Source organism: Peromyscus californicus, unplaced genomic scaffold, assembly GCF_007827085.1.
Source record: "Peromyscus californicus insignis strain IS unplaced genomic scaffold, ASM782708v3 Scaffold_21__1_contigs__length_65335640, whole genome shotgun sequence".
NCBI lineage: Eukaryota > Metazoa > Chordata > Mammalia > Rodentia > Cricetidae > Peromyscus > Peromyscus californicus.
In genome coordinates, this window is record NW_026294514.1 from 55,172,823 (window position 1) to 55,190,217 (window position 17,395).

The 17,395-nt window shown below is 42.7% G+C and overlaps 1 protein-coding gene across 2 annotated transcripts in view; it reads right to left on the reverse strand.

Moving 5' to 3' along the window:
* Farp2 (FERM, ARH/RhoGEF and pleckstrin domain protein 2) overlaps positions 1 to 17,395 on the reverse strand; it is a 98,156-nt gene that overhangs the window by 55,500 nt on the left and 25,261 nt on the right. For both annotated transcript variants that reach the window (XM_052750327.1, XM_052750326.1), the window contains 3 exons: positions 3,645 to 3,749; positions 2,773 to 2,815; positions 459 to 537 (listed from right to left, as the gene is read on the reverse strand). In XM_052750327.1, the coding sequence (XP_052606287.1) occupies positions 459 to 537; positions 2,773 to 2,815; positions 3,645 to 3,749 (227 nt within the window). The remainder of the gene's footprint in view (positions 1 to 458; positions 538 to 2,772; positions 2,816 to 3,644; positions 3,750 to 17,395) is intronic.

The following is a 17,395-nucleotide window of genomic DNA, read 5'->3' on the forward strand; positions in this document are numbered from 1 at the left end:
TGGAGAGCAAGCCAGTAACCAGCATTCCTCCGCTCCAGTTCCTGCCTTGAGTTCCTACCCTGACTTTCCTCAGTGATACAGTGTGACCTGAGAGTTTTAAGATGAAATAAACTTTTTCCTCCCCAAGAAAAAGGTTTTGCTTTGGGTCATGGTATTTTTCCACAGCAATGAAAATCCTAACTAAAACAAAGATAAAGCTTATGTGAGTTCAAGGTGTATCATTAACTTGGCTGTTAGGGTCAGCAAAAATTCAATCTCTCTGGATGCAAGGGATATTTTCATAAAATTATAGCACTGAAATAGCATATCATAATATTTTTCACAATAAATAAATAAAATATAGTAAAAATACAGTTCAGCTACACTCAGAAACAACTAAGTAGAAAGACAGCCTCATTCCCTCCTAACCACTCAGGCAGGTGAATAACAAACGTCCCTGATCAGCATGAGCTCATTACCTTGTGTACTCTTCCTGCAACTGACCAGGATCTGGTGGGAAAAATTTTACTGCCAGACGAAGAACTGCATTCTTTGGCCCTATAAAAATAAAATAAATAAAATGTCACAGATAAGGTTAATCTCCATATTTATTTTCTTTCTATAATAAAATATCAAAGACATTTCCTATGCACTCATTAATGAGTCCTTAATTACCAATCACATGTATTGAGAAATTTTAATATTTTGTTTTAAACAGAGATTACTTGGGGAACATTCTAAAGTAGGTGGAAAATTACACATTAAAACTTTAAAATTAATGCCAGGCATGGTGGTGTACACCTTTAATCCCAGCATTTGGAAGGCAGAAGCATGTGGATCTTTGTGAGTTCAAGACAAGCCTGGTCTACAAATTGAGTTGTAGGTCATCTGGGGTTCCACAGTGACACCCTGCCTCAAAAAGAAACAGAAAAAAGCTAGAGAGGATACAGGTGAGTTGGGAAAGTATGTGTCTACTATTCACAAGACCACATAAAAACCAGGTGTGTGTATCCTATAATCCCGGCACTGGAGAGAGGCAGAAAGACCAGGAGTTCAAGGTCATCCTTGGATACATAGCAATTTTGAGGCCAGCTTGGACTACATGAGATCCTTTCTCAAAAAATAAAATTTAGCTGGGCGGTGGTGGCGCACGCCTTTAATCCCAGCACTCGGGAGGCAGAGCCAGGCGGATCTCTGTGAGTTCGAGGCCAGCCTGGTCTACCAAGTGAGTTCCAGGACAGGCGCAAAGCTACACAGAGAAACCCTGTCTCGAAAAACCAAAAAAAAAAAATAAAAAAAAATAAAATTTAATTATGGCCAGCTGTAGTGGCTTACGGCCGTAACCCTAGCACCAGGGAGGCTGAGGCAACAGGATTACTGTGCATTTGAAGCAATCCCAGGCTACACATAAGTCTGAGGTTAGCCAGAGTAAGAACCTGGCCCTAAAAACAAAAGCAGTATTAACAATGAATTTAAACAACAACAAATATGGGCCAGGAGCGGTGGTGCACCCCAGCACTTAGGAAGCTGAAGCAGGAGGGTCATGGGTTCAGGACTAGTCTGAGCTACAAAGGGACCTTGTCTTGAAAATGAGAAGATACACAGAACAAAAATACATTCCTGACTATGTTTTAGGATAAAATTACATTAAGATGCTTATACCATTAATACTGTGGTAATAAAAACATGTTTTTTAATTCTTATATACACTAGAGAGAAAAAACATCACCGGCACTTACTAACTGAACTAGAACAATCTGACTTTGCAAAAGGCACCAGACACAGCAGATCTGATATCTGTGCCACTGAAATTTAACACCAGAGCTGTATAGTTTTTAGGGAAAGAGGAGGAAGTTGGCTAAAATGCTATGGCAACATGAACAGTCTTTTCTTCTCTGCGCAAGTTACTTTATGTATCCTTTCCTCCTTAATGTAGTTACTAAAAAGGTGTAGTCAATGCTGCCCATGACAGCACATGCTTGTAATCCCCTCACTTGGGAGGCTAATGTGCAGGATCATGCATGCAAGGGCAGTCTGGAATATGTGGAAAGAACCTGCTCCCCTCCCCACATCCAAAACCCAAACCAAGAAAATATAAAAAAATCCCAGAACCAAAAAGTTTGTTTTGTTAAGTGTGGAAGTGTTTGCTTGCATATATGTATGTGCCCAACATGCCTGCCTGGTCCTTGGAAGCCAGAAAATGGCGTCAGGTCTCCTGCACTGGAGTTGCAGGGGATTATAAGTCTCCATGTGGGCAGTGGGTCCTGCAAGGGCAGCAAGTGCTCTTAACCACTGAACCATTTTTCTAGTCCTCCAAAAGTTTCTTAAAAGAGGCCTTGCAGCCGGGCGGTGGTGGCGCACGCCTTTAATCCCAGCACTCGGGAGGCAGAGCCAGGTGGATCTCTGTGAGTTCGAGGCCAGCCTGGTCTCCAAAGCGAATACCAGGAAAGGCGCAAAGCTACACAGAGAAACCCTGTCTCGAAAAACCAAAAAAAAAAAAAAAAAAGAGGCCTTGCAATGTCTTCTCATGACTTAGAAACTTTTCTCCCCCTAACATACTGACCCACAATTAAGATACCAAGCAATAAATCCTGTGACTTTCAAATTTAAGGCAAGTTATCTATGATGATTTGAGTTAAATCTAATGTCCTTATGCCTGTTTACTGTAGTTTAAAACCAACCAGCAAAGTGACTTCAAGTCTATCCACTGTGACTACTCTTACCACCTATCCAGAGCCGTGACAATGACCGTGAACACGTTGAGAATTTACCATTCCAGAACAAGGTACTTACTTCGTACTTGCCTAACGATGGGCTTCATGGGTTCAAGCCAAATCTAAACAGGGTTTAAACAGAAGAGAATGAAACTAGTCAATAACTTCCTCATTTAGTAAGTATACTACAAAACACAAACAATTAATTAGAAGATTTTATGACAGGATATTTTATGTTGTTCTCTTACACGATAATCACATCTTAATAAGATGTACAGGAAGCTCAGCAATGCCTGCTTCAAGGAGCTGGAGCACCACTAATGTGCTATAACTCTATAACACTAATCTGGGTAATGCTCAGCTCTCAAACAGAACCAATTGTGAGCAAGCCACAAACTGATGCTGCTATGTGCAAGGTGTCTGCTGTGCACTGGAGCAGAAAACTCAGGCAAACCCACCCCGCTGCAGGGCCGAGACATGAAAGAGCACAGCAACGACACACTTTCTGATCTAAAGGGCTGATGAGTTTTTTGTTTTTAAAACAGTCACATCTATAAATAATAATATGCCACACTTTTACAGTTTGTTTAATAAGTGAAATGATGCAAAGTTAGTCACTTTGCTCAAAATCAACTTGCAACACAATTCATATCTAGCAGGCTGCAGCAGTGGTTGTCATGGCAACTCAGAAGGTTTCCTTGGCACAGGTGCTAGTAGGTGGAATGAGTTTAAGGAGGATATGCATTTAGGCTTAAAGGCAGGCATATTCCTCACAGGTGAAAATCAAGTACTTTAATATCACAGCTTTGCTAAGAACGATGTGTCACTTATCAAACATCTTGTTTACATCATTATAGTATGACCTAAAAGGCTTTTTGGACACCGTGGACACCATGGTTATTCTACAACACAGTCAGACCCAGTTTCCAAAAGCAAATCAAAAGCACATACCCAGTAGGACTGAATGTTCTTAAACTCCAGACCAAAGTAGTCACATTCAATCAGGTTCAAATGCTTCCACACTTGTGTCAGTAAGACCTGTCCATCACATTTAGGCTGCAAGGAGACAGGTGAGAAAAAGCTCACTAATCATGGAGAACAACAAAGGTTTTTGAAAACTGGCAGAAAGTCACATGTTCCACATAACGTTTTATTGAATTTCTTGCTTCATTTTGCCCTTGTGTGTATAAGATTCACAAACTATCACATAGAAATAAATGGATTTTGGGCTTAGAAACTGATAGCAAAATAAACATACAAACAAAAACTCTATCTTACATTCTTAGTGTGTTTTAGTCACTTCTTTCTGATTCTAGACTACAGCAACCATTTAGGTTCAGTTAACATTTTATCAAATAATTTATCAATATAATTTACCAATAAAAAGTAGCATTCCAATGAGTAATTTACTATTTGACAATATTCACATGCTATGTAGCCCTGTGTTGGAACTCACTTTGTAGACCAGGCTGGCCTTGAACTCAGAGACTCACCTGCCTCTGCCTCCCCTGTGCTGGGATTAAAGGCATACACCACCACTGCCTGGCTGAAAAACTTTTGAATAGAGATGTTGAACAAATAATCTAGAATCATACTGAATTAATATAATTTATCTTCTACCCACACATAAGCTGAGGAAGAAAAACAAACAGAGCTTAGTGGTTAATAAATTAGTCCCAGGATAAATTAAAACAGTGACATTTCATTTATCTTAGAGGATCAGAAGAAAGGTCTGGAAGGCAATTCCACCTTGTGATGAGACTGTAAATAAAGAAACTTCTTGAGGGGAAGAGATGTTTCCATGGTGCTGCACGTGGATGTCAGAGGACAACGTTGTGGAGCTGACTTTCTCCTTTCACCTTCACATGGCTTCTGTGGTTCCTGGGGATTGAACTTAGGTTGTCAGACTCAAGGGTACCTTGCTGACCCTATTTAAGAAATTGGGGGTGTGGGGAGCATGATGCTGCACACCTGTGATCCCAGCACTCGGGAGACAGTGGCAGGCTAGCTTCTCTGAGTTGGAGGGCCAGTCTGGCTTACATAGTGAGTTCCAATCAAGCCAGGGCTACACAGTAAGACTGTTATCTCAAAAACAAACAACAATAAAAAACCAACAAAACAACAACAAAAATCTTTAATATTATAAATTCATATGTGTAACCATTGGGGAGGAAATTTGAAAATAATTTTCAAAGTTTAGTATGTATTTATCTGTCCCAACAAGGCCACCTCTGGAACTTTTCCATATAGACCGTCTCATAAACTGCACAAAGCTAATTACACAAGGATACATTCAGTAGAGGATTGGCCAAATGAGTAACTGTAGTAAGCTCATGGCTGTAATCTTAGTACCTGGGGAGGCTGAGCCAGAAGAACTGCTGTTGAGTCTGAGGCTAGCCCGACACACAGGATGAGTTCCCAGGTAAGCTTGGCTCAAAACCAAACATACAAACAAACAAACAAAAAAACTCATAAAACCCAAATAAGTAATAACACAACCATGATGAAAAGAGAACACTGAACTCTTTTTTGTTTGTGTTTTGTTTTGTTTTGTTTTGTTTTTGAGACAGGGTTTCTCTGTGTAGCTTTGCGCCTTTCCTGGAACTCACTCTGTAGCCCAGGCTGGCCTCAAACTCACAGAGACCCACCTGCCTCTGCCTCCTGAGTGCTGGAATTAAAGGCGTGCGCCACTGCCACCCAGCTCAAGAAATTTTTACTCATTTTACATACCAATCACAGATGATATAATTATTTTTAAAATATTTATTTATTATCCTTACTTTGTTTATGAGTGTTCTGCCTGCACACTTGATGCTTGCTGCATGAGTGTGTGGTGCCTGCAGAGGTCAGAGGAGGGCACCAAATCCCCTGGAACTGGAGTTAGGGGTGGTTGTAAGCAGCCATGTGGGAGCTGTGAACTGAGCCTGGGCCCTCTGCAAGAGCAGTCTCCAACTTGAGACCCTTCTTACCACCAGTGGCACAGGTGGTAAGAAAGAATGACACTGAGCACAGCAGGTGGTACTCTATCACGAGCCAAATCCCGAGCCTGATGCAACTGTAGGGATTTTTCGTGGATGGGGTGGGGCGGGGTCTCACTACGTAACTTGCATGGCTAGCCTGGATCTCATTAAGTAGACCAGGTTGGCCTTGAGCTTGCAGTAGACTTTTTGCTGCTGCCACTCAGTGCTAGGAAGACAGATGTGGGACAGCAGGCCACCAAATGTGACTTTCTGTTTTTGAGAATAGTTTTCATTGAATGTGCATGAGTGTTTGGCCTACACATATGTATGTGCACCACAGGTGTGCCTGGAGCCTTTGGAGGGCAGAAGAGGGCATCAGATCCATTGTAACTGGGGTTGCAGATGACTATGTGACATTGGAAACCAAACTAGTATCCTCATCAAGAGCAGCAAGAGTTCTTAACTGCTGAGCCATCTGTCTAGCCCCCAATTCTTTTTTAGACAAGATCATATGTAGCACAGGCTAGCCTTATGCTCATTATGTAGACAAGGCTGGCCTTGAGATCCTGATCTTCCTGTTTCTACATCTACAGTGCTAGAATTAAGGGCATACGCCATCATGCTCAGCATCAGAAGTTATTCTTTTTTTTCAGGAGACAGTTTCTCTATGTAGCCCTGGCTGTCCTAGAACTCACTCTGTAGACCAGGCTAGCGTTGAATTCAGAGATCCACCTGCCTCAGCCTCTCAAGTGCTGGGATTAAAGGCGTGCGCCACCACTGCCCAGCTCCAGGAGTTATTCTTTATCATCTTAAGATTGACTTCCAAAATTCCATGCTGTTGTTTTAACACTTATAGTAAAAGAGAAAAAAGAAGTTAGGTGGTGGTGGTGGTGGTGGTGCATGCCTTTAGTCCCAGTACTCAGGAGGCAGAAGTAGGCAGATCTGTGAGTTTGACGCCAGCTTGGTCTACAAAGTGAGTTGTACTCACAGAGAAACCCTGTCTTGAAAAAACCAAATCAAAAAAAAAGAAAAAAGAAAAAAAACCAAATCAAACTAAACCAAACCAGAGATGGGGTGGGGGGGGGGGGGGTAGGGAGTAGGTAAAAACCTAGAAGGAAAAAAGCAAACTATCATAAATTGCAAAATGATATTATTTTAAAAATCCAAGGATAGCAACTAGAAACTATTATAAAAGAAGTCAAATCCAGTCATGTGACCAGGGGAATAGTCATCATGTGACTATTACACAAAAGTCAATAGCCTTTACCTATACAATTGACTATAATTTGAGGACAGATTAGAAGAAACAATTACATTTTCAACAAAAAAAAAGTGAGCTATCTTGGAACAGGCTCACTAGTCTCTAATGCTGTTCATGTCTGCAGCTTCTTGATTGATTGTCTAGTATCTCAGTAAGGTACCAAAGTCTCCAACAATTGTCCTGCTCTCAGCTTCCTCCCTTCATATGCTACTGTTTTGCTTTAGGGGTAGGTGCTCTGATGTTGGGTACATGTATATTTCATTACACTTTCAGGCTGAATTGACCCGTCCATCATTACATAGTGACTTTCTTGTTTTTACAGACAGTTTACTTTGTCTGGTTAAGTACAGCCTCTTTTCTTCTAGTTAACATTTCCATGGCATACCATTTCAGCCTATAAGCATCTCTGAATCGAAATGGCATGTTGCTTGTAGACAGCATATAAGTGGGACTTACAGATTGAACTCAATTCCTTTAAAGATTCTAATGGCATTTTTCATATAAATAGAAAAAATGTCTAAAATTTGTGTCTAACCACAAAAGGTCTCATATTACCCAAAACAATCTTGAAAATAAAAACGAAGTTGGGCACATCATACTTCCTGATTTCAAATGACATTATAAAGCCACATCAATCAAAACAATATGGTACTGGAATTAGCTATACACAAAACCAATGAAGTATAGCGAGCTCAGAATAAACAGAAGCAATTAAGTCAACTAGTTTTTTTTTCCCAAGGAGACAGAACAGTAAACAATAAACTCTTTAATAAATGGGACTGGGGAAACTGAATAACCACATGCTAAAGAAAGAAACTGGACCCTTACCTAATACCATATATAGAAGTCAATTCAAAATAAAGACTTTAACATATCTGACTTAAAACCATAAAACTTCTAGAAGCAAGGCCCAGCATAGTATATCCAAAGCCCAGTACACACTTCTAAGACTGGCACATGAGGGGCAAAGACAAGATGATCACCGCAGCTGGAGGATAACTCGGGGACAGTACTTTCTAGCATGTACAAGTCCCTGGGTTTGATCCTTTGTGCCATGAAAAGAAAGGGAAAGGAAGACGAAGAGGAGGAAGGAGATGAAGGAGGAGAGGAAGAAGAGGAGGAAAGGAAGAAGACAGAAGGAAGTGACAGAGGGCTCAATGAGCTCAGAATTAGAGATACACAAATGAAAATTACACTTATCATCTCTCTGCAAAACTTGGAGTCTCAAAGTACACCATGTTGGAGAATGTGGAGAACAGGCATGCTCATTGCTGGGAGCAAGTATCAACCTCTAGTGGGGCCAGGGTGGTAACTACCCAACAAACGCAAGCATCTGTATCATTATCTTGAAATTCCCACTTCTTAGAGGTACTTTACGAGTGTAAAACCACGCATGAAAACAGCACTTGTTACAATAATACTGCCAATACTAACTTTAAACATCAATCGGTCAGTAAAGTGTGGCAGAATATTTGTTTACACTGCGTGAAGATGTGTTGTTGTGATTGGTCTAATAAAGAGCTGAATGACCAACAGTTAGGCAGGAGAAAACAGGCAGGACTTCCAGGCAGAGAGAGAATTTGGGGTAAATCTAGGCACAAGAGGGACGTCAGCGAGACACTGAAGAAGTCAGACATATGGTACAGAGAAGAGGTAACCGAGCCATGTGGCAGAATGTAGATTAATAAAAACAGGTTAATTCAAGTTACAGAGCTAGTTGGGAAAAAAGCCTAAGCAAAGGCCAAGCTTTCACGATTAATAGTAAGTCTCCATGTCTTTATTTGTGAGCTGCCTGCCCAAAGGAAAGTCCGACTACACTAGAGGACTGCTTGACATTTGAACATTCAGACCAGGAAATGCTGAGAAAGGTTAAAAAAAAAAAAAAAAAAAAAGAGTAAGGCTGCTGCCATCTGCATACTGAAATGGAAGTCTCTCCAGAATACAATGTTAGAGGAAAAGGTAACGTGATTCACTATGCACTCAGATGTTCAAAGGTTTCCAAGATGGCCCCTTGGCACTCTTGTTTCTGGGTCTGTGCATGGCGAGGCAGGACATCTGACAGAGAGCATGTGGTGGGCCAAAGTGGCTCACAGGAGGCAGAGAAAATGAGAAAGGAAGGTAAAGGAACAAGACATACCCTTCAAAGACATGCCTCTGGTCGCCCAACTTCCTACATCTAGGTTCCATTTCCAAATAATACAAACAGTTATGAACTAATCAATGGATTAGTCCATTGAGAAGGAAGGCACTCTCATAACCAAATCACCTTTCTGTATTACCATCAGCTAGGGACCAAGCCTTCAACAAGTGAGCTTTTTTTAGGAGAGACTCTGTATCTGAACAGAAACAGATGGTAAGGTCAATGAGAAACACAATCAGGTAGAACCTCTCTCTAGTCCCTTGATTCATGGGTGTGCTGCCAGGCATCTCCAAACTGTACCAGCAGCTGTCCTTCCTGAGAGGCTCTGATCACAGGGTGTTCCCCAGACATCGTCTGGCCCCTGTGGTTAAAAGCAAGGGCAAGTTTCACTGTCTACTCATGAGACAGGCTTTGAGGCTAGATTCCTGGTTTCTATTGAGTGGTTATTTTAAGCCTTGGTTTTTCTTCATTTGAAGATGAAATGCTATTCTCATCCTGGTGTTCGTTAGTTTTTTGTCAACGTGACAAGCTAGAGCCATTTGGGAAGGTCTGTGGGCAAGCCTTAGGGCATTTTCTTGACTAATCATTAATGACTGATGTGGGAGGGCTCATCCAAGTGTGTGCAGTGCCAACCGTGGATAGGTGATACAAGTTTTATAATAAAGCAGGCTGAGCAAGCCATGCGGAGCAAGCCAGTAAGTAGTGTCCCTCCATGGTCTTGCTTCAATTTCTGCTACCAGGTTCCTACTTGAGGTCCGCCCTGCCTTCCTTCTATAACGAACTGTGATATGGGCATATAAGGGAAATAAACCCTCTCTTCCCCATTAGCTTCAGTCATGGCAGTTTATCTCCAGGACAGAAGCCTAACTAAGATGGCCTGAAAGGGTTTTGTGGACATTTAATGAAATAACAGGAAACAGGCTCTGCACCATGCATGGACAGGTCTCCAAGCCAAAACCGGTACATAACAACTTAACACAGAAAACAGCGGGGGCACCACCAGAGAGCATCAGCCAGCACACACCAGGATGCAGACCCTTCCTGGGATGCTCACATAGGAAAGGTCCTCAAGTTTGTAACTATCTTTTCAGAGAGGGTCTGCTGAGAGGACAAGACAACAGATGGCATTGAGATGATCCCTTGATTATGTAATGGATGAACTTACTCAAAATGGCATCTAATAGTTTCTTCCTCCTGCCTATATGTAGGCAGAATAGGTGCTGGAGATGTGGCTCAGTGGGAGAATGCTTGCCTACTATGTGCAAGATCCTGGATTAGATCTGCAGCATTAGGAAAAAAATATAAAACATGAAGAATTTTTATCTTTATCATAATGTATTTTATTTTAATTTTTTAGATTTTTTTATTTTATGTGTTTGGGGTTTTTTTATGCATGTATATGCAACATGTGTGTGCCTGATACCCATGGAAGTTGGAAAAATGTCTTCGATTCCTTGAACTAGAGTATGTCTTTCTTAGGGTTTCTATTGCTGTAAAGAGACACCATGACCACGGCAACTCTTATAAAGAAAACATTTCATTGCGGTGGCGGCTTACAGTTTCAGAGGGTCAATCCATTATCATCATGATGAGGAGCATGGCGGCATGCAGGCAGATGTGGTGCTAAAGCTGAGAGTCCTCCATCTTGCAGGCAACAGGAAATTGACTGACTGTCACACTGAGGGAAGCCTGAGAAAAAGACCTCAAAACCCGCCCCCACAGTGACACACTTCCTCCAACAAGGCCACACCTCCCAATAGTGCCACTCCCTTTGGGGCCATTTTCTTTCAAACCACCACAGCATCACTGCTATCCACTATGTGGGTGCTGGGATCCAAACTCAGGTCCCCAGCAAGAGCAGCCAAGTGTTTTTAACCACCAAACCATCTCTCTAGCCTGCCATGATATATTTTAAAGATACAAAACTTTGAGAATATTTTTCAACATTACTTTCCAAATAAGTTTTTATAGGCTCAGGCCCCTTAATTTTTACAGGTTCCTCATGACCTGACCAATAGTTTACTAAATGTCATAATAAACTCTGTTCCTAGTGTTATACACATCTGTCACGTCCATTCTGTGTGTGTACAACACGTGTGACTGCAGGTGCATGCATGCCATGGCTCACACATGCCATGGCGCACCTGCAGAAGTGAGAGAGAAACTTTATGGGAGTCAGTCCTTGCCTCGCACCTTGCCTGAGGCAGGCCTCTCCTGCTGTCTGCTGCCGTGATTCACAGTCAGGCTAGTTGCTCAGGAGCTTCCAGGGGATTCTCCTGCCTCTGTCTAACACCTTGCTGTAGGAGTGTGAGGATTGCACCTAGGATTACACAGTGTTAGAACCACTGTGAGGGCTTTGACACGGGCTCTGGAGACCTGAACTTGGATTGTTTTGCTTGCAGGGCAAGTGCTTTTCCATCTACAGAGCCATTTCTCCAGCCCCCATATTTTACCATCCCAAATATTCTATATTAGAAGTTTACTTTCTGTACCTAAACATGAAGAAATTCATGTTCAGCTAGACAGTAATAGCCTACCCTCAAAGCAGTAATGAGGTGAAACAAGATGCTCCATGACATAAAGTGAACAGGCTGTTCATCTACGGACAGAAACACTGATGCCGTCCATAGACACTCGGATTGAAGAGAAACCTGCTGTCATACTGGCATCCCACTTGACAACACAGCCATCCAGATCAGAATACAACATGAGAACTACAGGGTAAAAAGCAAAACATTTTGTTCAGTGCGTCATCATTTTAGTTGGTCATGGCATTCAAGTAAGTCCCTTCTCTAAGCTTAGACATAAAGTATATTGTTCAAAGTCTACATCTACAAAAGTGCCATTAAAGATTCTGTCTAGATAGAAATGGGCACAAAAGCTCAGCTAACAAAGTACTTCTTTATCCTTTGTCTCAGATCTGTGGGAAAATTCTTCTGCACACAGCTTGATTTTGTCCTCTAGCCTGTTTGCCTCATGCACCCATTTACAGTTCAAGCCAAGCTGCCGTGACAAAATCTGTATCTATACTATTAGCTTCATTACTTAATATTTGTTTCTTGTCTCATATTTGGTCATCCTCAAATTGCCCCCCCCCTTTTTTCTTTTTTCTTTCTTTTCTTTTTTTTTTTTTTTCAGAGTTGAGGACTGAACCCAAGGCCTTGCACTTGCTAGGCAAGTGCTCTACCACTGAGCTAAATCCCCAACCTCCCCCTTTTTATATATATAATTTATTTAAATTTATTTTATGTGCATTGGTGTGAAGGTGTCAGAGCCCCTGGAACTGGAGTTACAGACAGTTGTGTAAGCTGCCATGTGGGTGCTGGGAATTGAACCCCAGTCATATGGAAGAACAGTCAGTGCTCTTAACCACTGAGCCATCACTCCAGCCCCTCTTTTTTCTTTCTTTTTTTGGTTTTTTTTTTTTTTTTTTTTTTTTTGGTTTTTCGAGACAGGGTTTCTCTGTAGTTTTGCGCCTTTCTTGGAACTCACTTTGTAGACCAGTCTGGCCTCGAACTCAGAGAGATCTTCCTGACTCTGCCTCCCGAGTGCTGGGTGTGTGCGCCACCACCGCCTGGCGTCAGATTGCCTTTTTTTTTTTTAAATGCCAAATGCTGTTGATTGAAGGAGGGAAGAGGTCTTAAATACAGGCTTACAGCACAATAGGAGAACCCTGGAGGGCAGAAGTTCGCTGCCGATGTTTTACAATCTTGAGATTGCCTTTTATAATGTATTACATGGCACAATTAAAAAAATCTCGAGAGTTTACAGGCAATTGTAGCTTTATTCATTCCAGATTCACTGAAAGCTCGTCAACATTGTGAACAGTCATCTTCAGTCCACCTTGCGTCCTCATATATCCCTGAATGGTGTTAATGGGTGCTTCTGACTGTGTAACAGTGAGGGACCGATGCTGACTCCATGCAGTCTACATCCTTAAGACAAGAGACCGGCTGAAGACAGGGGTGCTGAAGACAGGGGTGGTGGTGCACGCCTGTAATCTCAGCACTCAGGAGACTAGGACAGGAGGACTCTGAAGTCCCAGGCAGCCTGGGTTAAACAGGGAGACTCAGTGTGACAAAACCAAGCAAGCAAGCAAGCAAGCAAACGAAGTGGAAGGGGATCCAGAGACACAAATCTCTCTCCATCAGGGCACATGAGGAAACACAAGTTCACCTGTCGGCGGACCCACCGATATTCTTGATGTTAGGCAACAGTTACCTTAAACTACTCAAGGAAACAGTGCAGCCTAAGATTCTAATGGAAACCTGTTAATATCAGTGAGACAATTATTTTATTGTCTCTCAACCCCAAATCCCTGTTCCTCAGCCATGCTTTGTGGTGTTGGGGCAGGGCACTGAGGATACTATGAGGGAGAATTTCTCTCCTCTTTCAGACTTCAGGAGTTCTTGTCAGCCGTGTGCAGGATGGCCAGTGACTCCACTATCCCAGGAACTTCACCGGCACTCCAGCTCATGCCAGTCAACCTGTTCCACTGGCATCACTGAACGATGTCATCATCCAGGGGTCTGAACCTCAGCTTTGAGGAAGGAGGCCTTTGCAAGCTTGTCTTCCACTGAGTCTCCTCCCCTCCACTCTGCACAGCTCCTCTTCCCCAGCTGTAACTAGTTAACGACTCTTCCTGGTAAACATCCCAGGTTAAGGTCCTAGAGTGTGGTGTAGTGTCTGTCTCCTGACTAGATCATGAATAACTAAGTAGGCAGACTCTAGAGAATGCCCTTGCACTGGGCATCCTTAACATTTTTAGCCTGAAAAGAGGGCCCCATGTGTGAGGCAGAAAAAGGAAAGCCCTGTGGCACTCCTGCAAGCTCCGAGTCAGACTGCTTGCACAACGAGAGCAGTGTGACAGGAGCAGAGGCCCTGCAAAGCAGGAGGGGACTGCAGCTAGCAGAGGGTCATCGGGTATCTGGTCCCCGGGGACCGACGGACCGACCTGCGCTCCCAGGCTTACCAGTACAAAGAACACTTGCCTGTCAGTGGCTCTCAGGAGTGAAGAGATGTACCTGAGACACAGACCCTGAGACAAACTTCCGAGTAGACAATCCACTGGACTTGTAGAGCCTGAGGCATGAACAGATGTGCAGATAGTAGTGAACTTGTATTCCATTAGTGAAAGAAGCTGCTTAAGTCTCCCCACTGAGCAGGAACAAAGGCATATCCAAAGGATTGTGCCCATCAGTTTTACCAACCTCGTTTTCTCAACAGATTTGCGTGTAGCATGTCATACACAGGAAACCAGAGAAGCAACCTATGAATTGATGTGTAGGATCTGGACAATTAACACAGGACTTCCTTTTATTTCTTATCTTTCTACTCTTATCTTTGGCTCAAAGAAAACTCTCTAAAGGAAACTGACATTAGAAATCCCGTATTTCTTCTTTATTAACAGAAGTGGGTCCTGACTCGTGAGTCCATGTGAAACTGGACACAGAAACAGAACCTGCCCGTCAGTGTACCCTGTGACCTCACCATGCTGGGGCCCTGCTCATGTCCACCACTCGCTGCAGCATGGAAACCCACTTCAAACCACACAGACAAAGTAAGAGTGACCAAATATTCCTGTCAAATTCCTAAACTAGCAGTACCTTCCTAAAAAGCAGAAAATCAGCTCCAATGAAAGAGTGTATATGGCACAACAAAGAGGAAAATATAATTTTTTAATTTATTCTAAGACTTATTTTTATTTATTTATTTATTTATTTATTTATTTATTTATTTATTTATTTATTTTTTTTTTTTGGTTTTTCGAGACAGGGTTTCTCTGTGTAGCTTTGCGCCTTTTCCTGGAACTCACTTGGTAGCCCAGGCTGGCCTCGAACTCACAGAGATCCGCCTGGCTCTGCCTCCCGAGTGCTGGGATTAAAGGCGTGCGCCACCACCGCCCGGCTAAGACTTATTTTTTGTGTATGAGTATTTGCCTGCACGCACACACACATATACACGTGTGTATACACACACACACACACACACACTATGAGGCAGAGAGAGGGAGACTTGGAATAGCAAGAGTCTCTTAAACCCTCAGAACCTGCCCTCAGTGATGCGCCCTCCAACAATCCTCCCCAAACAGTTCCACCAACTGGGGACCAAGTGTTTAACTGTATGAGCTTATGGGGGTCCATTCTCATTCAAATTTCCACAGTTGGTTTTAAGTATGTATGGAATATTATGAAAGGACATAGGCATAGTGGTGGTCAGACATGTAGGTGTGGGGAGACAAAAACACACATGTGAAATAAAGTAAGTATTTTAATAAATGTTAAAAAGGGGGCTTCTTTCAGTAAAAATAAGAAAACTAAATCCAAACCCAAGGACTGGCCTGCAGTCAGTCAAGGCCAGGGAGTAAAGACACCTGCAGCACAGGAGGCCAGAAGCCGGTGCAATTCCAGGAGAGTCCTTGAGTAACACATGCTGATGGCAAAGTGCAAACAAAACCCAGGGCTTGAAACCTGATAAGGCTAGGAGACCATGGAAGCAAAGTCTAAACACAGCCAAGGATGGCTTGGTGATGCCGAGGGGACAGGGCAGGAAACAGCATATATAAGCCATACATACCCCCACACCAGCCTCCAGACATAGGGCATGTTCCAAATTTCAACCAGGTATAATCAGTTTACTCCAACGTAGGAACCTCCTTGAAACAGCCAACCATTGAAGAAGCCCTCTGCTTTGAAGTATACACGGCAAGTATTCAGATACTCACACACAAACACGATATTCAGATAGCCACACAAAAATAACTGAAGCAACTGCCACTGTAAGATCAGAGCACAGGGTGTGACAGAAGAGATCTAGAAAGGGAAGGGGTCACAAGAGAAAGTTATTTGGATGAGAATTCTTGTGTTTCGGCACGTTAGCTGTGCAACCTTGGATAAGAGTGGAAGCTAGGTTATTTGTCTTTTAAAAACTGAGTTGAAAGATGGCATAGCTCAGGTTGTTATAACAAATACATCACAGACTGTATAACTTATCTAATATGTGCCTCTTGGTTCTGGAGGCTGAAAGTCTAAAGCCAAGGTTGCAGCAGACATACTGAATAATGAAAACTCCTTCCCGGTGCAAAGACTGAAGTCTTCTAGCCCCAATGAGGAAAGAGGAAGCAAGCCCTTTCATGTCCCCTCATACACAGGTATGGAGTCCATTAATGTAGGCTCACTTTGGGTTGGGGCTTTAAGGCTCCTCGGAAGTGTGGATGGCTGTCCACTTTAACAGCCACCTGTGGGTGTGGCCATGAGAGCTTCTAGGTTTCTATACTTGATATACATTACTTGCAAAGAGAAACAATTCTTTGGTTTTTGTTGTTTGGGGTTTTTTTCTTTTTTGAGACAGGGTCTCTAAGTCAGCTGTCCTGGGGCTTGCTATTAGATCAGGCTGGCTTCAAACTCAGAGAGATATGCTTGCCTCTGCTTCCCAAGTGCTGGGATTAAATATGTGTGCTATGCCCAGCTGAAATAATTATTTTTTTAGATGAACCCTCTGTAAAATCTTAAGGCAGAATAGCTTGAGACCCCCATGGTAGCAGCATGCAGCATATGGATGTGATGGCTGTATACAGCTACTGTCTGAGACTTTCCAGGGACACACATCCCAGAAAGCCAAGGAATTGCCCAAGCATAGCCCAAATGGGGCCACACTGCTTGTAAAATAACATAAAATTTAAAAGTATATGATATTCTGTAAGGCAGAAAAGTAGATCACTGTCTCTGAAAAGACAGAGATGATTGTATTTGTCCCCTCAGCTTTCTGGGAAGATCTTGGTTACTTTCTTAAAGTGACAGATAACAGAATAAAGCAATTTTGTTAAAGACAAAAATCTCACTATGTAATTCAGGCTAGTCTCAAACTCTCCATCCCCTTTCCTCAGTATCCCAATTGCTAGATCTGCAGGTATACACCATCGTGCATCACTTAGAATTTTCTTTTTAAACATTCAAGAGGAAGTAAATGTAAGCAGGGCTGACGTGGCCTAGAAAGGCTCCACAGCTGAGGTGAAGCTGAGATGGAAAAGCACGCATGGAGAAGAGAGAGACTTTCTGCCCACAGATGAGTGGGGAATGAGTTAGAAAAGCACGGATTCAGCAGGAGGTCCCTGACGGACTGGGTGACGGGCAATGGTAACAAGTGATTGAAGGGTCCCATTCCCAAGCTCACTGATTCTTCTCACAGCCAGAGCCTAGTGTCTAGTCTACAGTATTTAGGGCACTCTCAACAACATGGCACCCACCTATTTACCACTGGGCTCTAATGGCCACTGAGGTGGAGTACTTGGGGGAAGCAATACTTGAGGACCACACGGCTGAGGCAGTGACCAGAGCAGGCC